At 45.5% G+C, this 25,114-nt stretch overlaps 1 protein-coding gene across 5 annotated transcripts in view; it reads right to left on the bottom strand.

Moving 5' to 3' along the window:
* Positions 1-16,685, bottom strand: part of ARID1A (AT-rich interaction domain 1A) — a 70,060-nt gene extending 53,375 nt beyond the window's left edge. For 3 of the 5 annotated variants that reach the window (XM_032303444.1, XM_032303443.1, XM_032303442.1), the window contains exon 1: positions 15,148-16,685. In XM_032303444.1, the coding sequence (XP_032159335.1) occupies positions 15,148-16,287 (1,140 nt within the window). In that variant the 5' untranslated portion in view covers positions 16,288-16,685. Of the gene's footprint in view, positions 1-1,284; positions 5,081-15,147 lie in introns of those variants that run through there. The other 2 variants (XM_032303446.1, XM_032303445.1) reach the window with 2 other exon arrangements.
* Positions 16,686-25,114: the final 8,429 nt, after the last annotated feature.

Raw genomic sequence — 25,114 nt, forward strand, 5'->3', positions numbered from 1 at the left:
TCTTAAAAAAAAAAAAAAAAAGAAAGAAAGAAAGAAAGGGGACTGTGGAAGGGAAAGTGAAATTCTAGAGGCCTTGTTAATTCCTAACCTCCTTCATGCAGAGGAAATGCTTTGGCCCTGGGTGGCCAGTCCTACACAATGGTTAAGAGCTCTGCCCTTGCAAGGCCTTCAACATCTCTGTCCCTCAGTTTCTGCATCAAGAGAACAGAGACAATAGTAGTAGCACCCTCGGGGCTGAATGAATGACTTAATACATTAAAACAAGACCCTCTTCTTCAAACCAACTGGACATGCTGCAGCCTCACCAACCTCTCCACCAGAAATACACTTTCCTCCTTCCAGTATTAGTATAGCTCTCTTCCACATCAAACAACACTTTAACGTGGCCTTCCCGGGTAAACCCATCCAGTATCTCAATCCTGCACAGCTCTTAGACCTGGTCCATGATTAACCGGTCTCCCAAGCATGTATCATTAGAATACTCTATGGTTTACTATTTATCTTGTTTAATGTCTATATCTTAGACTAAAATATATAAGCTAGTGGGTATATGTCTAGAGATACTAGAGGTATAAAGTGTGTTTCATTGACTGTTATATCCTCTAGCACCCAAAATGTTAGCTATTATCATCCTGCACAAGTCCCAGATTTCTAGAAACAAAGCTTAGCAACTAGAACACTTAAGGTCTCGTCCTATACACTCAAGACCAGAAACCCAAAGTGGTCAATTAGAGGTCAGCTAACAAATAAACTGAGGTTATGCTTTTTTAAAAAAGAGGGAAAAAAGCACAGGCTTTGATACTACATTGAGCAAGTCACTTCCCTTGCACCAGAATCATCTGTAAAACTGGGGGATTAAAAACTGTCTAACAAAGATATAAGACAGTTGAAATGATTAAATATGTGAAATGCTTGTTAAACATACAGGTTCATAAACTACACATACAGACATTACTTCCCTTTACCCTCAATGAGCGAAAAAGCAGAATGGGCTGTAAGCAGTTTCAAACTACCTGCTTAAAAATCAAGAACAACACAAGTCAGACATCGAAAGGGTTGATCAGTCCAGTTTTCAAGCTCTATCTACTTTCAGTCTTTTCTCCCAAAGGAATCCCAAGGAATCACCTCCCAAGAATCCTGACAGTAAAGCCCAATAGTTTTCAATCAGAACAATACTAATCCCCTGAGAAGTGTTTGGAAATAAATGTATTAAAGTGCCTTTTTTGTTGTTTTTTTTTGTTGTTGTTATCACATCAACTCTGTGGTGCTACTGGCATTTATTACCTGGGGAGCAGGATGCCAAATGTCCTGCAATGCATCTCCACACAAAGAAGAGCCTCGAGGAGAAACAATGGACTCTAGCCCATTACAAGTCCAATCTTAGATGGAGAATTTCCTGTAACACTTGACCCTGGAGCAGTGAAGGGAAAGGGAATCAGAACTGACCAGTACCCATCCCAAGAGCCCAGCATTACAAAGCCACCCAGTAGCCAAGGTAATCATATATAAAATTTACTTTAAAAAATAGTCAGAAGATAATTTACTGAAGGTCGCACTTCTCCCGCGCATTTATTACAACTTCATAATGGTTATTTGTAATTACTTACTTACATCTTCCCCCACTAGAAAGTACTCCACGGAAGCAGAAATTATGAATCCTATGTTCACAACACAGTGACTGATACATTGTAGAAGCTCAGTAAGTATTTGTTGCATTACTGTAAGCAACCTGCAAATGGAAGGTGGGTACTCACAGGTTTTCCAAAAAAAAAAGTTCTGCCATAGACTTCTTACATTGGCAAGTAAGTCCATAACAGGATTGGGCAATTAAGTGAGCTAAAAAGTTATTATCCCCCCAAATTCCTGAAAAATGGGGAATAGGATCAAAGTCTAGGAAATCCTGATGGTATGCAAGAAAGACAGGTTGGGATGTCGCATCCCAGTACTGCGCTCGATAATTAAAAACAATGTAGAGACCTTGCTACCCACATGAGGTGGTCTGGGTTGACACCAGGAAAAGGTACTTCCTCCCACAAACCATTCTTTGGTGTTTCTATTAGGAAAAGGACCTTAGTGTGGATGGACCACAAGCCCTACGGAGTGGCACGGTTTTTAAGACAGTTTCTGCCCTGCTTACTTGTCCCTTATCATGAAGTGATACAGTACACGTAAGGAATAGAGAGTCAAGGGTCATGTAACCTTACAAACACAGCTTCACCCAGGAGAGCACATAGCAACTTTTCAATAAAGACAACACTTCTAAATCATGCTTACTTCTTCTGACCTAGTTTCTGAAATACTCTTCCTTCTTCCATATTAAACTGCTTTGCAGATAACTGCTTAAAAACAAACAAAAAAGGCAAAGGCAAAAACTGCTCATAGTCGCAAAACTTTAAGGCCTCATTTGCTTTCTCTTTAAGAAGCTCTCATTTTCCCCCACTCCTTTTATTTTATCTGTAATTCCAAACTTGGACTGGTCTTGCATGGGTTATATAAAAAGATCCTAAATTTCTCTAAGTGCACAGTTCTACATCCTGCCAAAATTTCTCCTTCTGTACTAAAAAAGGTATCTGTGACACATCACTGAGCTGTAGGAACTTGATTTACATGCAGTCGGAGATTCCGTTTGTCATCAATCCAATCAAGTCCTGTAAAGACACTGTGAAGCAGCAATGCCACTGTGTTTAATTCCTAGGGCTGCCTTGGACCACTTTCCAAAAATGCCAGTCTTTCTCCTCGTCCCCCGAAATCTACTCTGAACTCTAACAGGCACAATCAAGTAAGTTAAAGAATGGCCCAGGGCACAGCCAACCTTATTAAGATTATAGATGCCTCTTAAATCCTCAGGCTTTTTTTAAGGTCAGCAATTCCCTGAATGAAAAGCCATACAGTCCTGTGAATTCTCCAGTTCTTTTCAAAGCTCCAAAAGCACGTTGGTACCAACCTCCTCTACACCACTGTTGACACAAATGTGTACAGGAGACCCTGGCTGGCTCCGTCAGTTACACCAGAAATATGCCTGGGCCAGACCAAAGTTACTAGCTATCTTTTCTGAAGTTTAGTTGTCTCTCCTCTTTATTTGCTATCTCTGGCCAGTATAATCAAATTGAGATGGATACCTGGCAAGCTAAGTTATGCAAATCTAGCTAAAATTTATCTTTTCCTCACCCCCACCCCCAAGTCTGTTTTCGTTTTAGCTCACACACTCTTTGGAGATTGTCTTATTCAAGGCACACAGAGTTTCCTTTTGGTGAATACGTCTGGGTGGGTGAACCCAGCTATCTCAATCTCATTTTATTTTAACCCAAAATACCATAATGAGACCACATATTGGTCACTTGAGGTTTCATGTAGGGGTTTTAAAGAAGCCGATTCAAAGCTGCACTGGGAAAGCAGAGGATTCAAATCACAGACTAGAAAGAAAAACAAAAATGTTACAATCTGTCCTGTACCAACACAACCCCAAAAACAGATTGAGGAAGGCTACAAAACAGTCTCCAGGCCAAAGGCAATAAAGTGGGAAAGAGAGTAGAAGAGGTAGAGATCATTTAGGAAAACTTCTGCTTGTTAGTTAATTAGACAAAGGCACTTCCTGCCTCTCCTTAGGGCAGGTACCTCCAACTGAGGCACACAGATAGCAGTTGATCTCAAAATGGTGTAAATTGCATCTCCAATAAAGACACTTTACCAGCTCTAGTATGGTAAAATTACTAGGCCTCCATGTGCTCTGCATTCTACCAACAGAGTTAGACATCAAAGAGGGAACGGAAAAGGTAAAAAACAAAAACTAGAGAAAATCAAGCTAGAAGGCAGAGGGATGACAAAGGGAGATTAAAACACACAAGCACACACAAAGAACATAGGACTCCCTACTAAAATTATTTGTCTGTACCCATAAATGTCAAATCACAGATCAAACTGTCAGTACACTGCCTCCTAGAAGCCTTGGCCTTCATGGCAGCCAGGTCACAGTGATCACAGCTTCACTCCTCAGACAGGAGGGAAAAGAGGCCTGGTACAAGGAAACTTGTTTTTAATGGGAACAATACAGAAACCGCATCAGGTTTTCAGAAAGTGCAGGTGTACTAAAACACTGGTTCTACACTATGTCTTTGCATTGTTACTGTTTATTCCTGGACCATTTCTCAAACTTCCACTTCTGTGCCAAGCACAATCATTATTTATCAAGTCATACAACTTTTTGGCTCAAAAGTTCACTTCTCGGAGAGATCTCAACCACTTCAAAGATGGGCAGCTTGTCAGGAGTTGACTTAGAGAAGCTAGGACTTTAAGACAAGGGTCACAAGGAAAGACAAGGGTCACAAGGAAAGGAATCACAGCAAGACTCTGGCTAGCCACTGAAAGGCTAAGGTGTGAGAGAAGGAGGGAGGTCATTAAGGATGTCCTACTAAGAGACCAGTAGATCACCAAAGGCCCTGTTCTCAGATCAGTTGGCCATCACGAGCAGAAGGGACATCATGGCGTTTAATCAAAGCTCCCAAACTGGCCTCAGTGCCATTTTCAAGAATCACTTTCTTAGTCAATTTACTTGCCTGGTTATACCTGCTGACCACACAGTCACAATCCTAAAATGAACTTTTCCACCTTCATCAATCAGTACCACAGATTCAGATTATCCTCATTCTGCATGTCACCAAAGAGCTAAGAAAAAGAGAACTGGAAGGCAGGGAGTCCCTAAGACCTATAAGGAAACAGACCTGCTTGGTCACTGGAGTTTATCATTACTGCATAGCAGAAGATCCATCTCAAAAGTATTCCTTTCTTTTCCCCAACCCCACACATTTACCTTTTCTCTATCCAGTAATTCTCTCACATCTTGGAAGGGCAGATACATGTGAAACATTAGCCTATGGTATAATCTGGAAGGAGTCCCTCCCATAATTCAGATATACTCTGTAGCACAGCTGACCATAAATGCATAAACCCAGTAGTTCTAACTTGGGTATGCATCACAACGGCCTGGAGCGCTTGTTAAAACACCCTGCTAGAGTTCTGGATTCAGCAGGTCTGGATAAGTATTTGCATTCCTTTCTTTCTTTCTTTTAAGTAGGCTCCATACCCAGCATGGAGCCCAATGTGGGGCTTGAACTCATGACCCTGAGATCAAGACCCAAGCTGAAATCAAGAGCTGGACAGTTAACTGACTGAACTACCCAGGCGCCCCCTTACGTTTCTCAACAGGGTCCAGGTAATGCTGATGCTAATGGTTAGGGATCCCACAGAGAACCACTGGACTAATCTCTCAAACCAGAACAAAAGATGCGTAATAAAATCTGTTATTTTTTTTAAGCATTAATATAACTTATACGTAGCTAAGAACTATGGGATAGCTTTTAATTCAGTAAAGACCAAGTGTCCTTAACCATTCCCTACTATCCCCCTCTCAAACGGGCCTCTACCAACCAGGAGTCATGTTCAAATTTTATTTTGATAATAGTATCTTCATATATCTTATTAATATTTATTGAAACCTACAAGGTACATCTTTTTCCTCATTATATAGTTGAGGATACAGATTCAGAGAAGTTAAGTGACCTGCCTAAAGTCACACAGCATAAGGGAACTTTAAACCTTGGTTTTAGAGCTGACTCTGCTATGAAACTTTGTGTGAGGTACTCAATCTTCATGTGTTCACTTTCCCCGAGTGGAAATTAAGATCATAAACCTTGCCTTTCCTGCAAGTGCTCCAAGTCATAGAAAGTAAAATCAATCTGCAAATACTCTCATAAGGCAAGTTGCTCTTACTTAGATCACTTTGAGCCTCAATCCATCCATACCCTCACTCCTCTCAAAGGTCCCTCCCAAAAAGAAAAGTGGCCTGATGACCAAATGCCACCAATTCTTTGCATTGGGAATCACATGGCCATTCATCAGAAACTTAAATAAAATTCTAGATGGACAGAAATCTAGGCATAATGTAAAACTCTAACTAAAGGCTTTTCAGTCTTTCATCCCATTTAAGAGTCCCAAGCTACTGCAAAAATAATGTCCCAATAAGCCTTAGTGCTTGAATAATTTATTTTGAAGAAGCAAATTTAGTATTTTAAAATGTTACGGTGCTCAAGAATCAGACAAACCTTGATTCATATCAGAACTCTACCTTTTACTAGCTTTTTGCCCTAGGGCAAATTTCTCATTTTTACTCTATTTCCTCATCTGTAAAGTGGGAGGAGTAACAATAGAACCCACCTCTCATGGTTTTGAAGATTAAATAAGTAAATTCATAGAAAGACCCAGCACAGAGATTGGCACATGGTAAGTACGCAAATGCATGGCTGTTAACAGTAACACTCACCCTCAGTATCCCATCATTTGAAAACTGGAATTTCAGTGAGATTCTCAGCCTATCCCTAGCCCAGGACAAAGTTATGGATCAACTACCTATAGAATTGCTCCCCAAATCTTTTATAGTAGAGCTATCTTTGGCAGCCAGATTCCCATCTACTACTTTTTACATCTACTACTGCTGGAGCAACCGAAGAACTCCATCACCTGAGGATCGGAACAGAGATAGCAATCCGTACGCACCAGACCAGACACAGTAGCAAAGAGCAACTAATTCCCAGCATTTCTGCTTAGGTGACTTGTTCACTAAGGACAAGAGAAAGCCATAAGAAGGTCCACTCAGAAGGAGGGGGAAATCACTGTGCAAGAAGAGCCCAAACACGCATTTGTTTCCTCTAAGGGGAAGCACTCAGCACTATGTAGCCTTTAATCATCTACCATGTGGCTGAACTCACACTCTGCTTAAAGTCAAAGTATACCAGGCCTAAGTCAGTTGAGAGCAAACAGCTGGACCCAGATGCACTCATGCCCAACAAGCAAGTTGTGACCTCAAGGAAAACAGGAGGCAAAATAAAAAACACCACGCACACAGCAAATGGGTTTTTAAATGACTGATATCACACCAGCCCCTCAACTCCCCTGCTGCCGTCATGCTGGTGCTAGATCTTGAGCAGGGAGTTCCTTTTAACAGAGATGTCTATAAACAAGCAAGCTGAAAGCTAACAAGTTTAAGAGGGAAAAAGCATACAAAAATCTTGGCTGCTGGTGATGAGCCACAAAAAATCATGAATGTGCTCGTGCCAAGGGAGGAGGAAGTCTAATATCTAACATTGCAGACTTGGGAACCCAGAAGCAACGAAGCCATAAGGAAGCCCAAATGCAAAAGAGGAAAAAAAGCACATGGCACATTTCCTCTTCATATGGGTGGCAATTTAAGCAGCACTCTGGGCCTGCAGAGCACATAGCCCCGGTGCCCAAAGCCCCTTAGTATTTCATATCAACATTAGCTTCCTGGAGGGTGACAAAAATCTGTCCTGGATTACTGGGTGATTTCTAATATGTACCATAACCAACACTAAGTCAACATTTTAGGGATCAAATTTCCTACTCTGCAGCGTGTTGGAATGCATTCTTGGCATTGGACCTCTTACTGCAGCACACCCTTGGAATATGCAGAAGCCATTGGGAAATAAAGACTCAACCTGTCCCAAGATCATCTTCTGGCATGCACACATGACTAGCAAAAACACATGAAAGTTCACTCAGATGTCCCTTAACATTTAATAAAAACTAATCCCATCCCATTTGAATGGGGGGGGGGGGGACACAATTTCGTGAAGAATATTCAAGGTTGTTAAGTCAACATTCACCCTAACCTGGATTCCTCTAAAACCCAGACAGCCTAAGGAGTTCATCTTAGGCCCCTACTCCCCTGCTATCCATCACAGATGAGCCACCGAGCCTTAATTCTGAGTGCCTGGAAACTCGCTTTGCAAAATGCCAGAATGGCAAGGCAAAACAAGCTGGGAAAGAGATTTCTAGACTAGAATCTGTACTCAGGACTCTATACTTTTGTATACTGCAACAGTGTAACCTAGCCTTCTCTTCCAGGTGAACCCACGGTAGCGGCCTGGCACTGGACTCTCCAGGCATCTTCAGTGGTTAAGCATCCACTTACAGCCCTTGAAAAGTACCAGAAGTCATGTGTGGTCCAACTGCACATGGACCAGCAGGTAGAGAGAAACAAGAATCACTGCCATTTCAGAGGCTCCCATAGGAATAAGCATGTGTTTGCAGCATTTATGAGCTTTTTGGCCATAGCCAACCTAATCAAGAACAATATTAAAGGCCATTTCTCTGAACAGATGGGCAAACTGCACATGTGCTGCCTTACCCACCCATCAACCCTCAATATAAGGTCTGATCCAAGCAACTCAGCTTCAGCACAGCTCCCAACTTTTTAGAAATAGCAGCAGCCTAAGTGTCTGGACAGGTACTTCATGGCTCTCATTTTAAGAAAAGTCGATTAGCTCTGCCAAAAAAAGAAAAAAACCTAAGCTCTCCAACCAAAGTTGAACCACTGTCACTGCAGAGTTGTCCAGGGCACACAACTCTGAAGGTGACACAACCTTCGAAACCCAAAATTACTAAAAAAGAGCCCCTGAAACTGGCCAAGAACTTGGCAGGTTGTACTAAAGGCCTCACATAACCACAAGAACCACTAAGACCCTGGAGCCACTCTCTTTCACAGAATTTTATAGTGACAGTCCAAATTCTCAAAGTCACCAGAATGAAGCAACTACAGGTCTGGAGATGGTTGTGTAACATGGATCCTATAGAGCCTGTGGCACTCAGAGTAGCATTATGAAAAAGCAAATTAGTATTTTAACTTTCCCCCTCTTGAACATTAAGTTTCACGATTCACTGCCTCCGAAAACCTGTCCCAGGTTAACCCTGCCCAACTCTTACTGCTCCTTATTCTTGAATTCTTTCAGCCCACACACTTAGTTTGGTCTATACCCATTTAAAAAACCCTGCTTTGCAAGTTTTCCAGATGTGTGCACATAAGCATGCTTTGCCAAGAAAATGAAATTCCTCTGAAGCAGATACTGTCTCTTTTAAGTCCCTTCCTAGTATCTAACTGGCGTGTTCACAAAGGGCTATTTCCTACTCCCATCTGAACCTCCAAATCCCGGAGCCAGAAATCATACTTTCGGCAACAAGTCTGATGATCTAATACCCTTATCACCATGACACTGAGAAAGGCCTGTGCAACCAATGTCCGTGTCAACCCAAATTTTTGTATTTTGTTTTAGAACAAGCTGATAGCCTTTGGTAAGTCAGTGGAACCTAAAAATTATGGCCAGGGCCATAATGATATTCATATTCCCTACTACTATGCTAAGTCAAACAGGCACTTCCAGGACTCTGGTCTATAAAAACACTTCTTGTGAAGAAAACTGGTGTCAGAGTCAGTGGATTTTGTTTAAAAAGAGACTTTGAGGAGATAAATCTGGTCATCTCACAAGGCTACCAAAGCAGAATACTACAGGCACACAGCTAAAATACTTCTAAAATATTTCTTCCTCCACAAAAAGAATGTTTCACTGAAGGAACACAGAAATGTTTTTAATCCTAAAATGGCAATTTCAAAAACAAAGACTGAATCTACCCATATAACCCTTCAGGCAGTATTTAGTGAGTCCCCAAACATTTAGGCCTTGTACTAACCCAGGAACCTGGAAGCATTAATTTGAACATATATATGAAGAATGCACAGGAATCCAGTGAAAACTATACAAATAAACCCAGCCCATAAAGTGGGCTTCTAATCCTGAGAGCCACAGCAAAACAGATGCTGAGGAGGACGCTGAAGCTGCAGTATCTTTTTCTCCCCTCTCCTTTCTGGTATTCCAAAAATGCAAACCCAACCCTAAAAACATCTCACCAAACTACAAAACCTTTCCCAAAGAACAAGGCTTTGAAACTCAGTGTCTCATAAACCAAGCTTTTGGAGCACTTACCTCACTACTGAAACTTAGTATCTTCTTTCCAAACTTCTGTTTATTTTCACTCTGAAACTGCAATCCATTTTGAACAGGGGCTCCATGTGCCCTGAATTTAGCCTGGAGCCAGGACCATGGAGGCTTCTCTTCCAGGACAGCATCTTTTCACTTCCAATCTCTTTTAGATCATCTCTCCTTATCTCCACATCTCCACACACCCCCCCCCCTTACTATCCCCTTCCCTACCCACATTTCTTTTTCTCCAATGTTACTTATTCCCCCACATGAGAACAGACTAGCATTATCTTTGCTTGAAAACTGTTTATTAATTTGCCTGTCAAACATTCTATAGAGCCGTTTACATCTTACTACAGAAACCTCCTGGGTACATATTGACAGCTCAGCAAGTATTTACACAAAGCTCTGAAACATTTGGTTCCTTCAGAGAGGAAGAAGCTGCTGTGTCAAGCAGAGAATGATCAAACACCTTTTCCTCTACCTTTTCCCCTCTTTCATAAAGGGAAGCTTCCTTTTAGCATACTTCGAATATGCCTAAATTATCCTTCTAAACTACTAAGCCAGGAGGAGAAAGAAAGGAAATTCAGGTGTGCTGGAGAAGAGAGAGAACAGCATTTCCAGCATTTGGAAATCACACCATGTAGCTTAAAAAACCAAAGGTATGAGAAAAGGGCAACAGGCCTATGAAATTGACCCTGTAATGCTTGGCTTTTCCTGTTCCAGTCTCAGGAACGTTTGCTCCTCTCTCAGCAAAACTTACAGGACAAGTTCAGGCACTCAGATTACAACCAACTGCCCAAACCAGACCTAGACCTGCCCAAACACCCAAAGAGTCTGGAAAACTTAAAGAGACCTCTCTCACCTTCCTAACCTCCCCCTCCAAAAAGAAGCAGAGTGTTAATGTTATGAATATATCTATTCCCTACCCCACCCTGAATCTATTCCCCAAATCCCCTCTTGGAGATTTTGAAGCAACTATTTTTCAAGTCTTGCTTTAATGAAGTCTGCCCAATTTTTCCATTAATGTTTAGTGTTTTAACCACCAGCCAGGTAGAATGATTAATGATAAAGTTTCAAAGCAAAATAGTTTGGTAGGGCTTTTTCTGTAAAGGGCCACAGATCATCGTGGTACCCAATTGTTCAGAGCTTGCTCCTGTAAATCCTCAGGAGGAAACAGCCTTGAGTTCTTCAGGCCCAAGGGAAGACAGACAGTATCAAGACCCCTACCGGTACATGTATAGGAAAAAGTTGCCGTCATGTTAAGTCAGGTACGAAAGCACAGCCCAATGTGTAGCATCAGAGAAAGCGGCCACGCAATCCACCAATTTCACTTTACTGATGAAGAGACAACATCAACGGCTTGCCCCAAATCACACAGCTTAATCTAGAACTGAATGTGGAATCAAAGCCTCTTGCTCCTGAGCCTTGTGCTCTTTACCCCCCACCACTATGTGACACACAACTCAGTGTGCATCAATAATAATGATCAATCTAAACAAGGAGAAACCCAGAGATAAAAGCCATGGGAATCAGGACTCCATTTTAGAGACTGAGGTATCCCAGTTCACTGGCAGGAAAGAACAGTTCAGTGCCAATTTATTTTGAACACCATATTTTAACCATATATTTGCTCAGTTCGGTGGCTTCTAGAATTCTGTAATACAACCTTGGGAAGCGGGGTGTTGGGAATGGGCCTGCCATACTCTGTTAGCCTCTTTCCACATTTTCAAAAGTTCACTAACTTCGTTGCTAAAGCCTACTGTAGACATCACACCCTGAAGGAATCAATCCAACAGATGAATGTTTAATGCAACCCAAGACATCTTATTACAGCAGGTGCCACTTGTCGTGGTTACTCTGTGTCACACACAAAGGAAAGAAACCTTGAAAAGTCCTTACAGGGCCCAATACAAAGAAGCCAACCTTGGTCTTGGATGCTTTCTCTTCTCTTGCCACCAACCCAACCCCCATCACCCCTAGTTTTCTCATGGACAGTAGAGAAACATGAAGCCTCACAACTAAGTGCCATTTCAGTGTGGTTTTCCTGGTCCCTCCTACTTGAGAGAGCTCCAAGAGTCCTGTATTTTAGCCAGCCCAGAATTTCTGCCAGCAGGCATTCCCATAATAAGCCCAAGATTCCTGTATTTGTTTCCCAGGAATCGGAAATATCATCTGATATTTCCATAGCAAGAACAGCTAAACTTCTACAATCAAATTCATCTTGATCCTGGACCACATATTCTATTTCATTTTTTACTTTGATGAGCTGATACTCCTCTCAAGGTACTACAGCTAAAAGCATCCCAAATAAAAAGCTTCACATGAGGCTCAAGCACATAGGTGACCGAAAAATATTTCATCAGTAGCAGGATTCAACACCTGAAGCCACAGTGTTACATATGGAAAGCAATAAAGGAAAAGTTTGCTGGCTGGGATCTTCCTGCTCCTGTGAAAAAGACAGAGCCACAATACAAACACTTAGCTAATCTTTATTTCATAAAAGTAGAGTCAAATGAGAACATTACCATCTTAGCTGTGTCAATCAATTCTCTGCAAAACAGTCTTAATCCAAGACTGAGAAAGGGACAGAGCAAGACCCTCTTATTTAAGAATGCTTAAAAAGAAGGATTCGTGGTCTGACAAGAGCTTTATCCTTAAGTAGCAAAGAAGAATTTGTATCAAAATCTATCCATCTACATGGTTCATGGAGACTACCACAAAACTGAAAGTTGTATAGTCTCTTCCACAAGTGAATGCTCAAGAGCCCATTCTCTGGAGGTCAGGGAGTAGGCAACTGAAATGAAATTGAACAGGAACCTTGCATTAAGTGCTAGGTATGGTGATGTTAAAAGTGAATCCAGAAACTCATTGAGAGGTAGCACAGACAAGCTTTCAGACAGGGACGACATCTATTTTTCTACCATTTACTCAGCACAGAGCATAGTATCTAGCACACAAAGTGCTCAAATATTTAATGACTGAAAAACAGAAACCACTCTATGGCAAAAGTTTGTTTTATCCAGCTCCCCCCACCCCCTCAAAAAAACAAAGTGTTTGCCTGGATATCCCCAAACCAGCAGAATTCAAATTAATTTTTGCTTGTAAATGAGTCTTAACTTACCCCAAATTATTTCTTCTAATAGTTTAAGAAAGGTAAATGGCTCACATTTCCTCCCCTCAAGGGAAAAGAGATGTAATGTCTCTTATCCAGAAAGAAGAGGATGTTCTCTTCTCTAAGACAAAACTTATCCTCCAGAACCAGAAATTCCATATAAAATTCCCGTTTCTTGCCCCAACACAGAACATCATAGACAATGTGGAGTCAAGGCACAGAGCTCTAAATCTGCCATTTAACACAGCTATTTTCAAAACTCCCAGCTCAAGAGAAGAGAAAAGCAGTTCCAGGATGAGGAAGGAACACAGCTAATCAGTGAACAAAATCTCATAGCAGGAAGGTACCACTAGGTACTGCTGGGGGCTGGGGGCATGAAGAGCTTTTCCCCTTTCAAAAGATACCTACTCCACAGAATACCCAATATTCCTGACTAAAACACTGAAGAAAGAAAGATGCTAAGAGATACTAAGAGCAAAATAAAAATAAAATAGAATGCATAAAAATGTACCTAAAAGTTGTCATTTCTAAGCAAATACCATGTATCATTACAAGGTTTGGAAGATAGAAAAAAAATGGAACATACCTTAAAATGCAAAGAAAAAAATTAGATGACCTCTATTTCAAAGCTCTAAAGTGACTGATGACAAAACAGAAAACCAGCCTTTTTGATATCCCAGGAACAAATGATAAATTTCAACAAACCAGGCCTTTAGGAGAAAGTCCCACACAAGATCATAAAAGATGTCAGCTTCTTCTTTAAATCGGAGCTGCTCTCCCAAAGTTCAATTAACAAAGTGTTAACAAGATTCAACATGTAAACAAAGAATGAGGCCAGTCTTCCTTAAAACAGAACACTTGAACCTAATATGAAATTCTCTCAGAAAGCTTCCAGTTTAAGAAAAAAAAAAAAGTTTTCTCTTACACCCCTCCCATAAAGATCCCACATTTGCCACTCAATAAATAACCCCAATAAAATAATTTCGATTCTGAAAAGCGAACATGGTCAAAATTACTCAAGACAAATGCATCTTCAGAGCCATCAAAGAAGTCATTTATACCATCAGGAAAGTCACAAAACCAAAACAAACAGCAAACCCATTGTAGAGAAAAACTCAGCTACTGTTCTGACAACACAGAATCTATTTCAGGCTGCATAAAACATAACAAGCAAAATAAATCCAAGGTACAAGCAAAATGCCACTGCCTCCTCTTTTGTTTCGGCACAATGTAACAAGGGCAGCCTGTCTGGGGCTCTGCTCCTGCTGATACAGTATTGCTGCTTAAACCTCCCTCCTCAAGGTCACAGCCAATTTCAGCTCTGGAATAAAAGGCAGATAGTGGCAGCGATGGTTTGGGTTATCACTGGCAGAAAAGCAGAGTGTAAAAGTTTATGAGCTCATCAGGATTGTTGTACCATTACATCAGAGGCAATTATAAATGGCCAAGAGCAGGAGATGGGGAGCCAATCAGATCACAGATAGGATGTCAACCTAAGACCAACTGTCTCCTGGCTTTGACAGAAGGATTTTACCTCCATAATTCAAATCCCAAACCAAAGCAATCTGCACTTACTACTCCAATCACTCAGCTGTTTACCAGCACTTCCAGGGAGAAGCCCAGGCCACTGGGCCGACGGAGACTAAGACAGGAGATGGCCCGGGCTGCCCTGGGTGAGCCGCAGCCGGCCTCTAGCTGCCCCCAAGCAGGCCCCTGACCTCCCCCGAGGTACCCCAGAGCCCGAGGGGCCCCTCCTTGAAAGCACAGATGGGGAACGGCCTAGAGGAAGGCAGGAGGGCGGGCAGAGAGGAGCGGCAGGTGAGCAAAGAATTGTCCACTCAACCCCCGAGCTCATAGCACTGCACACCCCTAAGCTGAGCCCCCAGCACCCCCCTCACCCCGGGCCAGGCCCTTTCCCGCACATTCTGCCCTGCACCCCTCTGAAGACCCCAGGAGTTCGAAGGGACCAGGGGAGAGGGAGAAGGGGAGCATACACCTCAGGGAAAGCCCCACACAAAGGCTGAAGGAGGGAAGGAGAGGAAGGCAGACAGGCAGCCATTTTAAGAGAACAGCCAGACAATGGCAGCTCCCCAGCAGTGGGGGCCCCGGACTGGGGGTAGCCCAAGGCTGTGGCCTGCTCCCCGCAGCCGCCACCCACTCCCAGGACCCCGCTCACCCCAGCCCCCTCCCCACTCAGCTGTGTACCTGCGGGGTCCGGGCGAGCGGCTGCCCCCCGCCGCCGCTGCTCCCAGGGCTCATGGGCGCGTGGTGGCTCCTTTGTTGGGCCCCTCCCGAGGCGGCTGCTGCCGCCGCCGCCGCCGCCGCCGCAGCCCCCCAGCACTGCGAGGCCATGTCCGCCGGGCCCTTGCCGGCGCCCCCGTCCTGGGGCCCGCCGCCGTAGTCGCCCCCGGGGTAGCCCTGGTAGCCCCGGGCCGAGCTGGGCGACGTGAGCAGTTGGTTGAGGGTGGGGGTGGCGGTGGGCTGGGGGGTTCCCCCGCCGGCCGCTGAGGGGCCGCCTCCCCCCATGGCCCCGAAGCGCTGCTGAGCGAAGGACGAAGACGACGAGGAGGCGGAGGCGCTGGAGGAGGGAGGCGGCTTGGAGCCGGCGGCGGCCGCCGCGCCGGAGCCCGGAGTGCCACCTCTCGGGGAGCTCAGCGCGTAGGCCTGGGGGGGCGGGGGGTAGGCGCTGCGGTTGGGGTAGTAGGAGTTGTACTGGTGGTTTGGGAAGCCGTGGTCGTGCGAGTTCTGCTGGGGCCCCGCGTAGGGCTCCAGGCCCCCGCCGCCGCCGCCGCTCTGCAGCGCTGCCAGGCCAGGGCTTTGTTGTCCGCCATGTTGTTGGTGGAAGACGGCGGCCGCCGCGGCGGCGACGGCAGACGGGCTCCGGCCGTAGGGTTGCCCGAAGCCGTAGGCTGGGGGCGGCAAGGCGGCCGCGGCTGAGTGAGGAGGCGCCCCCACCCCATCGCTGCTGCCGCCGCCGCCGCCGCCGGGCGGCTCCGTGAGGTTATTGTTCAGGGCGGGCCTAGGGCCCGCGTTCCCGTTCGAGTTCTTCAGGTCCGGCTCCGCGCCGGGCCCGCCGCCGGCGCCGGCTCCACCGCCGCCGCCACCCCCATTGCTCTCGGCCCCGTCCTGCAGCTCCTTTCCCAGCGGCTGCGGCGGCCCCACGGCGGGGCCCTCGCTTTCCTGCCCGGCGGCTGCCTTCATTTCCCCGCGCTCGGCCGCTGCCGCCGCCGCCGCCTCGCCCCCCGCCTCCTCCCGCTGCTGCTGCTCCGCTTTCTTCAGCTCCGAGGGCGGCGGCGGCGGGTTGCCCAGGCTGCTGGCGGCGGCGGGGGCGACCTGCGCGGCCATGATCCCCGCTGTCTCGTCCGCGGAGAGACCCGGCCCTGTCTTCGTCTTCTCCCCCCCTCCCACCCCGCCCCGGGGCCGAGTCCCCCGGGCTGCCCTCCCCACCCGCCCGGGCGGGCCTCGCGGGGCTCCGCTGCTGCGCGGCGCTCGCTCGCTCGCTCCTCTCCCCCCCGCCCCGCCGGCTCAGGCTCCGGGCTGGCGGCGGCGGAGGAGGAGGAGGCGGCGGCGGCCGAGGCGCCGGCGGCTCAGCTGCTCCCGGCTCTGTAGGCTCGGGACCCGGCTCTCCCGGCTCATTCCCCCCAAGCCCTTGCCTGGGAATGAGGGGGGCGGTGGAGGCTCCGCTCCCCAGGGCCTGGCCCCGCTGTGACTCTCCGCTTTCTGCTGCCGGAGAAAGGAGGAGGGAGGGAGGGAGGGAGGGAGGCGAGGGGGAGGGGGCGGGGAGGGAGGGAGGGAGCGGGGGGAGGGGGACCCGGGACGGGCGGGCTGGAGGGCGCGCGGCAGCAGCCCGGGCGCCGGGAGGCAGAGTCGGAGCGCGGACCCGGCCGGGCGCCCTGCCTCCCCTCCCCGGCCGCGGCGCGGGCCGAGGCTGCTGCGCGGCAGCGGGCTGGCGAGCGGGCGGGCGGCCGGACTGAGCGGCTAGAGCGCCCCACTCTCCTCCGAGTCCCCCTCACTCCGACACGAGGCTCAGCACTGCCATTTTACCCAGCGCCGTCGCGGCCGCCTGGCAAACCCGGAACGGAGCGCGGAGCGGGTGCAGGCCATGGAACGGACTCGCTCCCTTCCCCTCACAAAGGAGGAGGGGAGAGAACGAGCCGCGGCGGCGGCAGGCCCTCTGCCGCTTTCGCTCGGCAGCGCCGCCGCCGAAGGCTTCGGGGAAAACCCGGCCCGGAGCCCACGCCTCTCCGGAGCCTGCGCCGCCTTCCTCTTGGCGTTCCTATCCGGGTCGGTCCCCTCCAGGCCGCACAGAGGGGAGCGGGCAGCGTGAACTTTACTCGCGGCTGCAAAATTGGCCTGAGCCCGAGACCGCGGCTGCCTCGGCCCAGGCCTGACCCCCTGGCAGCGGGCCTGGTCTCTTGGCTGCTACTTAGCACCTCTACAGCACTTTTCTTCAAAGCCTTTTACAAACCCGCTCTTAAAGACCCAGCTGAGTGAACGAGCAGGGCCTTACATTTTACCCCCTTTGCAAGCCCAAAGGAGTGACAGATCATTGTTCAGACTTTCCGTTTTTCCACTCCCCTCCCTCATTAGCCAGGCCTCATAAGGCCCTGGGGGCATGAGGTTCCGATTATCCCCATTTTATAGAATTGAAGACGGAGGGGAAGGGACTGCCCTGTCAGTCAAAGCACAGAGGAGGGTGATTTTTAAAAGCAGCAGAGTCCCCGTCCATTAAGCCTTAAAAGAAAAAAAAAAAAAAAAAAAAGCCGTCAAGTCCTCCCACATTCAACAATGTGATCAGAATATAAGAATGGGTTTGAGATCAAAGCTGAAAGCAGATCATCTCAACCTTAGATTATCTCAACACTAACATAAAATGACCACCATTGAAGCTATTTTGGGGACATATGACAGCCTTCTAGCAGGAGAACCCAAGGCCAATTTTTCCTCTTAAGAGAACTTAGGCCACAATGATCATAGCCCCAGTCTCTGAAGATAATACCTGTAAGACTGTGAACACTTGACACAAGAGGCTCCAGGGACTGAGGGAAACTGAGTGTTCAAAGGAACCACGGCAGAATGGGGATGGCCACAGAGAGGCCAACCATTTTCTCCTTATTTAAAGAGAGAAAAGGGGCAGTCTAACAGGTCACTTAAAAAATGGATGCAACCAAATTGTTTTCAACCCCCCAGTGTAAAGATTCTTCAAAGTTTACTATTATATTTCAAAAGGTGCCAGTTGAGCTAGAAACATACATAGAAAACTCTAGATCTCCAGCCCTACCAAATCCCAGCAGCAGCTTTTTCCGCCTCAAGCTGATTTGGAATGCTCTGACGTGACAGGCTGCAAAAGCCAGAGGGGATTCCAGCTCCTCACCAGGCCCAAGGCTGCCTTGGGAGAGGCCCAGGCCAGTGTAGTCACTAGACACCAGGGCCTCTTTTCCCCTCAGATTTTATAAATGGAGACGTCATAGCCACAGATTCATTATCTTAGAACTTCCAGATCCTGCAGGCCCCTTGGACAAACTCTGGTCATGCCGCTGGTCACCGTGAATAATTAAAAAAACCTGAAGTCATTCCTACTCTGAAGAAAACTTAATATCATCTTACACTAAAAAGACAAAACCTTTCTGTTAATCTAAGCCTGGTGGGTTCCCCCCCCCCCCCCTCAAGTCAAGAACCAAACTACCAGGCTCTGACCGACTGGAATGGGCCAGTGCCCTCCTTTCACTCACAGTCCTCAGGGGCAACTACTCTCCCGGTGCATTAGGTCCTAGAAACCAAATTATAGGCTGCCTCATAAATGGAGCTTGGCTATTTAATCAACTGCTTCTGAGCTGGCAAACAGTCCTGAGTCCTGCACACAAATGAGGAATTTTTACATGCAATTACCCTGCCATTTTCCTCAGAGCTGGAGTGTAATGGGAAACCTGGAGCCTAGTGAAAATCTGGAAGCCAGAATGGATTTGTCTCCAGAGAAAGCCCTCATCCCCCTTATTTTCAATGGCAGTGAAATTTGAAAAGTGCCAAAATCCCTTTCCTACACGTGGGCACGCTGTTTTGAAAACAGCCACCATTTTTATCTAGCAATAAGGTAAAGTGCGTAAAACTCTATCCACTTGGACTGGAGCAGGTAATGTAGGGTTTCTCCTTTACCATTTTTTTAAAAATTTCAAATCGTTTGGGGACCTCTCCCACCCCTACCTTTAGAGCCCCAGACCACTATCCCAGGGACTGCCGAGTTGAAGGGAACTTTCTTAGAAACTGGCCCATCAGCTTTCCCTAGGGGCAATGGCAGCGGGAAAGGGGGGGGAGGGGAGGAGCTGGGCACGTGGCTGGCCGGAGCTCCAAGACTCAGGTTTGGGGCTGCGGGTTCTCCCGGTGGAGTTTTCTCCCCCATAGCCCCAGTATTTTAACCCCACACCCAGGCAGCTCAGGAATCCCGGCGCAGATTGGAGAACTAGGACTAGGACGGCGCTACCCTCACGAAAGCGCCTCAGCCTCCAACAGCCTGATGGCAAATATGGACTGAATCGTTGACATGGAAACCGGACTAAAGTCTTGCTCGCTCCCTCACAAGAGAGTTCTTATCGCCATCCCCGACCGCACAGCACTTGGCAAATGTGGACTGGATCTCCCGCCCAGCGGATCAGGCGGAGTTTCTCCGCTCAGCTTTAACTCCAGCGGTTGCGGCAGCCAAGGAGGGGGGCAGGGCTGCCAGGACAAACCGACTGAAAATGGCAGAGGATGTGCTCTCATTTTATCCGGCTTGTACAGTGTGCAAGGATTGGGCCCGAAAATATAGGAACAACCTATTAAAATCCACGCAGTCAACTGCAAAATGTGGAACCGAGGCCTGGAGGGCTTGCTAAGAGAGGGAAACGTTTGCTGTAAGAACAGCCCTTCCTTTCTCACAATTTGCTTCCTTAAGGGTCCGAAATATAAGACTCAACAAACAAAAAAGATCGAGATCAGCTTCTTCCTTTCCCCACTTCTTTTGGGGGGAAGACGTTTTAAGCCCTGGGATCCTAGTGAGGGTTTGCCTCGGTTCTGAATAAGGCGCGAGGAATCGGAGGAGCGCCGGGTTGTGGCCCCCACACGCGTCCCCGCCGCGGCAAAGCAGCAGACACCCAGCGGAGCTCTCCCGAGTGCGAACTGGAGCTGCGAGTTTGAGCAAAAGGGCAACTATGTCAGTTGACGGAAGCCAGAAGCAGAGTTCAAATCCTGGCGTGGATTTCCGTCTGGAACTGCCTGCTTCTTAAAGTTTGTAACTCCGTGTTCAGAAACAGCCCCAGCGGAGGCTTTGGGAGCAGTGTGAAAGTCTAGCACTACCATCTGACAGCGAACAGCAAAACTTTGGGCTGCATATTAAGCGAGGAAAGTGGATTGAAGCGAGAGTCAAGGCAATTCATTATATTATCGGCTCCCAGACGGGAGTTGTAAGATACGAACTGGATCGCCAGGGAGAAAAATGGAATGGAGTCTAAATGGCGCTCAACAGCTCTTAGCGGTAAAATTGTGCCTGCCCAACGTCTAGAATCCTGAAGCAGCAACCCCAGAAGCATTGAGCTTGCCAGGCGCTCAACAACTGCTTGTGTAGATGCTTTCTTCCACCAATCTCAAAGTTTTAAAATAATTTGGAGAAATTCACATATGGAATAATAAGGAACACATTTTGAGAAATGTTCATTTCTGAATGAGGCTTTCTTTTTTTCCACTACCAGAAGAGTAGCTCTCCAAAAATACCTTAGGGTGTACATCAGTTTGCTTTATAAAATGAGAATTACCCTCACCATCACCTCTCCAAAAACTAAAATCAGAAATAAAGTAAAGATCCAGGCTGGTCTGATTTGTGGCAGATTTGAAACAAAATCTTACAACCCAGGTTCCATCTAACATGAGGAAATAGGTACCAACTCTCCCACTCTATTATGTACCTTTTCCTTATCCATCAACCTCATTGGTGAGCATGCTGTCTATTCTTTTGGAGATAACAGAGAGTAAAAGTACTGCCAATATTTTAAAGACAAACAAACATACCTGAACTGGAATTTTATAAAACCACTGGGCAGATCAGGAATTTGGACATTTCTGCTGAGGCTCACTGAAGGTTTGTATTCACCAACTGATACAAAAATAGTATATGAAAAAAATCTACTTGCCAAAAAAAAAAAAAAAAAAAGCCCCTTTATAGTCCATCAGAAGAGAAACTTCATGATTTTGTATTTGGTACTTATTATACTAAGTTGTTTTTGGATTTGGAGAGCTAAGTACCAACAATATTACCAAGAAAAGATAAGGTCATCGATCTTAATATTGAAGTCTATTGCTAGGGAACAGGAAAAGTCTGTTATCTTCGACTTCCCATATTAAATCAATGTAGGCTGCTTTTGTTTTGCTTTATTTTAAAACCAATCCAGGAAAATTTCACACACGTAAAAATGATTGGAAGAGAAATTTTTGGACGTTGAGGGTAGAGGAGAAAATCAGAAGGAAAATCAAATATTCTAGGTGGGTATTTCCTTCAGCCCTGATTGCATAAGGCTTTCTTACACTGCCATTTTACTGAGATAGGAGAAAGAGTCAGTGAGTGGGGAGGTTTCTCATAGCAATTCTGGAATGGATCTGGAATGGAGTCTTTTGCTCCAACATAAGTTCTGTAGAAGAGAGTGGGAAAGAGAAGAACTGTGTGAGCACTGACAAAATGGAGGGAGGCAGGCAGTCCTGTAAAACAGGATGGGAGGCTGAAACAGCAAATGTGCTGCCTGTTCTCTGCAACACAGCTACCTCAAGAGAATACTCCAGAATGATCATCCCGGGCTTTTTATGTGAGAATCAAAGAAAATCCAAAGGATCCTATTAGGCATAAGACAGGAAGTGAATGGCCCCTAAGGGAAAGCATTCTGACTAGCTTTAATAGAATTGAAACCCAGCTATCCCTACAGAAAGAAAATGGCTTCTTCCAAAGAGAAAAGAAAAGTGGACCAAACAAAAAAGGGAGCTGTGAGATACTGTGGTGGTAGTGTTGTGGCACTCCGGTGAAATGCAAACTTACCAATGACACCAAAGGAAAGCTGCCAGGAAAAACTACTGTGGGTTTTGGCACTTTTCCAAATTATCACTTTCTGCTTGGAAATTTAACAAAATTGGATTCAAAAGCAACCGGAGGGGCTGGAGGGTGGGCACTGGCAGGTTAGTGCTCATCGGCCTACCCCTCCAGAGAAACTCCTGGACATCTGTGTACAAGTGTGTTGTTCTGCCTGTCTTGCTGTGGAGGAAGAAGACAGGAAACAAAGGAGAAACAACCCAACACACTCCATCGAGCCTATCCGACAGGCCATTGAAAAACAGCACTGAACCCCCCGCCACACACACATACTCATACTGCTCTCTACCACAGTGTGTTTTCATCAATAGAGTCCATCCACAAACTATACTCAAACAAAAGAATACACCATGCCATTCAACGTTAGGGACTATTTTTGCCCCAAACACCAAGACCAGGATATAGATTATACATTTTGTCAATGTGAGGTCCTTTTTGACCCAGAACAGTCCAAGGGCTCTCTCTCTCTCTTTTTTTTTTTCCTCCTCAACCAACCAACCAACAGCTAACTAAGAATATGGATACTCTGTCCAGCAAAAACTGGAGTTGATGGCTGATGTTGTATTTCCCCTTTAGCCCAGCTAAAATTAGAAGTCCAAAGTATTCTAGAAAAGGAGTATTATAGTTGACTCCACACCTACTCTCTGTTTTTTTATGAACTAGCAACCAGTGTTTCTAAGATGGAATTGTGGGAGAATTAGAGTAGTACATCCTTCAAAAAGATCTTCTCTAGGAAAAAACAGATGTAAAGAGGTAACCCTGATTGGCTACTGAGGATTTTTAGTAATCCTTCATTAGCATGATTTATAACTGATCATGGAGAGGTTAGATAGAAACCATTTTTATAAACTTAACCAAATACCATAGATCAAGGGCACCCAGTTTCCTCCTTGAATACTCCCCTTTCATGAGGAGGCAACTTCACCATAGGCATCTGACCCTCCTCAGCAATCCTTGAGTTGCATGTGCTGTTCTGACCTAATTTATACCAGAATTGGTCTTCTGAAGCTCAGTAATCTTGTGAGCATGTTATTCTTTCAACTGGAAGTTAATTAAATGACTACTGCTAATAATAAGGTCATTCCAAAGCCATATTTATATACTTCATTCAGCACCATGTTCCTTGCTTTTTTTTTTTTTTTCTTTCTTAAGATTATTTACTTACTTGAGAAAGAGAGCACAAGTTGGGGAGGGGAGACACAGAGGCAGAGGGAGAAACAGACTCCCAGTTGAGCAAGGAACCCAATGCAAGGGTTTGATCCTAGGACCCTAAGATCATGACCTGAGTTTAAGGCAGATGCTTAACTGGCTCAGCCACCCAGACATCCTTCTTGTTCCTTGTTTTAACTATGTCCTAGAATACTTATTAATGCTGACATAGACTTTTTTTTTTTTTAAAGATTTATTTATTTATTTTTAGAGAAAGGGAGCACGAGCAGGAGAGGAAAAGGGAAAGAGAATCTCAAGCAGACTCCATGCTGAGTGTGGTGTCTGATGCAGGGATCGATCTCACCACCCTGAGATTTCCTGAGCCAAAGCCAAGAGGTGGACACCACCCAGATGCCTCTTTGTTATAGACATTTCTAAAGTCCCACAGTAAAACTCAAAAGACAGCCTTGTGATAGCAGGAGTTCTAGGAATAAATGCAATACCAAACAGGAACAGTCATGCTGAGCCGTAACCGTTCACTGACGTCACCTTTTGATTGCCTGTGTGCATGTTCATATTCTCAATGATCTGCTAATTAAAGATTATGTAATTTAATAGGTTCTTCACCACTGCACATTATAGGATGTGATCTAGTCTCTCCCTTACCTCTATCCCACATGCACACACATACACACACACACACTCTGACATCACATTTTGGTGTATGATGCCAAAACTAGAAAAATATTTAATAGGAACAACAGGGGAAACATTTTTTCTAAACAACTAAAAGGGGACTGGGTAATAAGAGATGCTTGTTTTCTACTTTATTTAAGGTTTTTACTTCTATACTTCAACCCCAGAACACACACAAACAGACACACACACACAGAGGAATATACACAAATATATACAAATATACATATTCTATATATGTAAAGAATTCAGCAAAATTCTTTATAAAATAGGTTTTTTTAGAAAAATTATCTTCAAATGTGTGTGTGTGTGTTTTAAGTGATTACTGATGCCAGCCAGGATTAAGGTTATACCAAACATTACCAAACATATTCTATACTGCCATTTTCCAAACTAAGTGAAACAGAAGAAAAACATGGGGAAGGAATTTACAGGAATGGAGTACTACAAAGACCATGGAAAACTCTGTTAGAGGTTTTATTTGGGAGATGAATGGGGGTAGCGATGGGTTAAGGAAAGACAAGATTTAAAGGAGGATGACCGACCTAATAGTCAAGGCAAAGAGCTTACCATTTGAGAGCTATCTCAACATTTGAGACAAATATCCAGACTTTCATTTTAAGTCAGATTTCCAAGTGGCTGTATTCATTTATAAGCTGTAATGATCAAGATTTCATTTCTTTTAAGATTTTATTTATTTATTTGAGAGAGAGCAGGAGAAGGGGGAAGGGCAGAGGGAGAGGGAGAAGTAGGCTCCCGCTGTGTAAGGAGCCTGATGCCCTGCGCTCAATCCCAGGACCTTGGGATCATGACCTGAGCTGAAGTCAGAGGGTTAGCCCACTGAGACACTCAGGTGCCCCCAAGATTTTAAATAGACTCAAGAAATCTAATCATATGAACTATGTGTGCTCAGATGTACCAGAAGAGAGGCTTTCCAGGAGTCAACTGACTGTCTCTGCACTATGATGCTTTGAAACCAGTCTAGAATTTTCCATTTTTTGATTTTGGATATAAATTCTGTCATTGAGTTTACTCTAAATGGAAGGCCCATTGACATCACTCTGCTGGGATGTACAATATTGTATATATACACAACCTTTGTACCGCCTATAAAGGACATTGTAGGCTGATGTCTAAGAGGAAAGACAATGCCTTCAAAATAATATTAGCTTTTTTCATTCAAAATTTATAAGTTCTTAGAGCTCAGGTCAAGGTCCCTCATTT

The sequence above is a fragment of the Mustela erminea genome, chromosome 10 (genome assembly GCF_009829155.1).
Source record: "Mustela erminea isolate mMusErm1 chromosome 10, mMusErm1.Pri, whole genome shotgun sequence".
Lineage (NCBI taxonomy): Eukaryota > Metazoa > Chordata > Mammalia > Carnivora > Mustelidae > Mustela > Mustela erminea.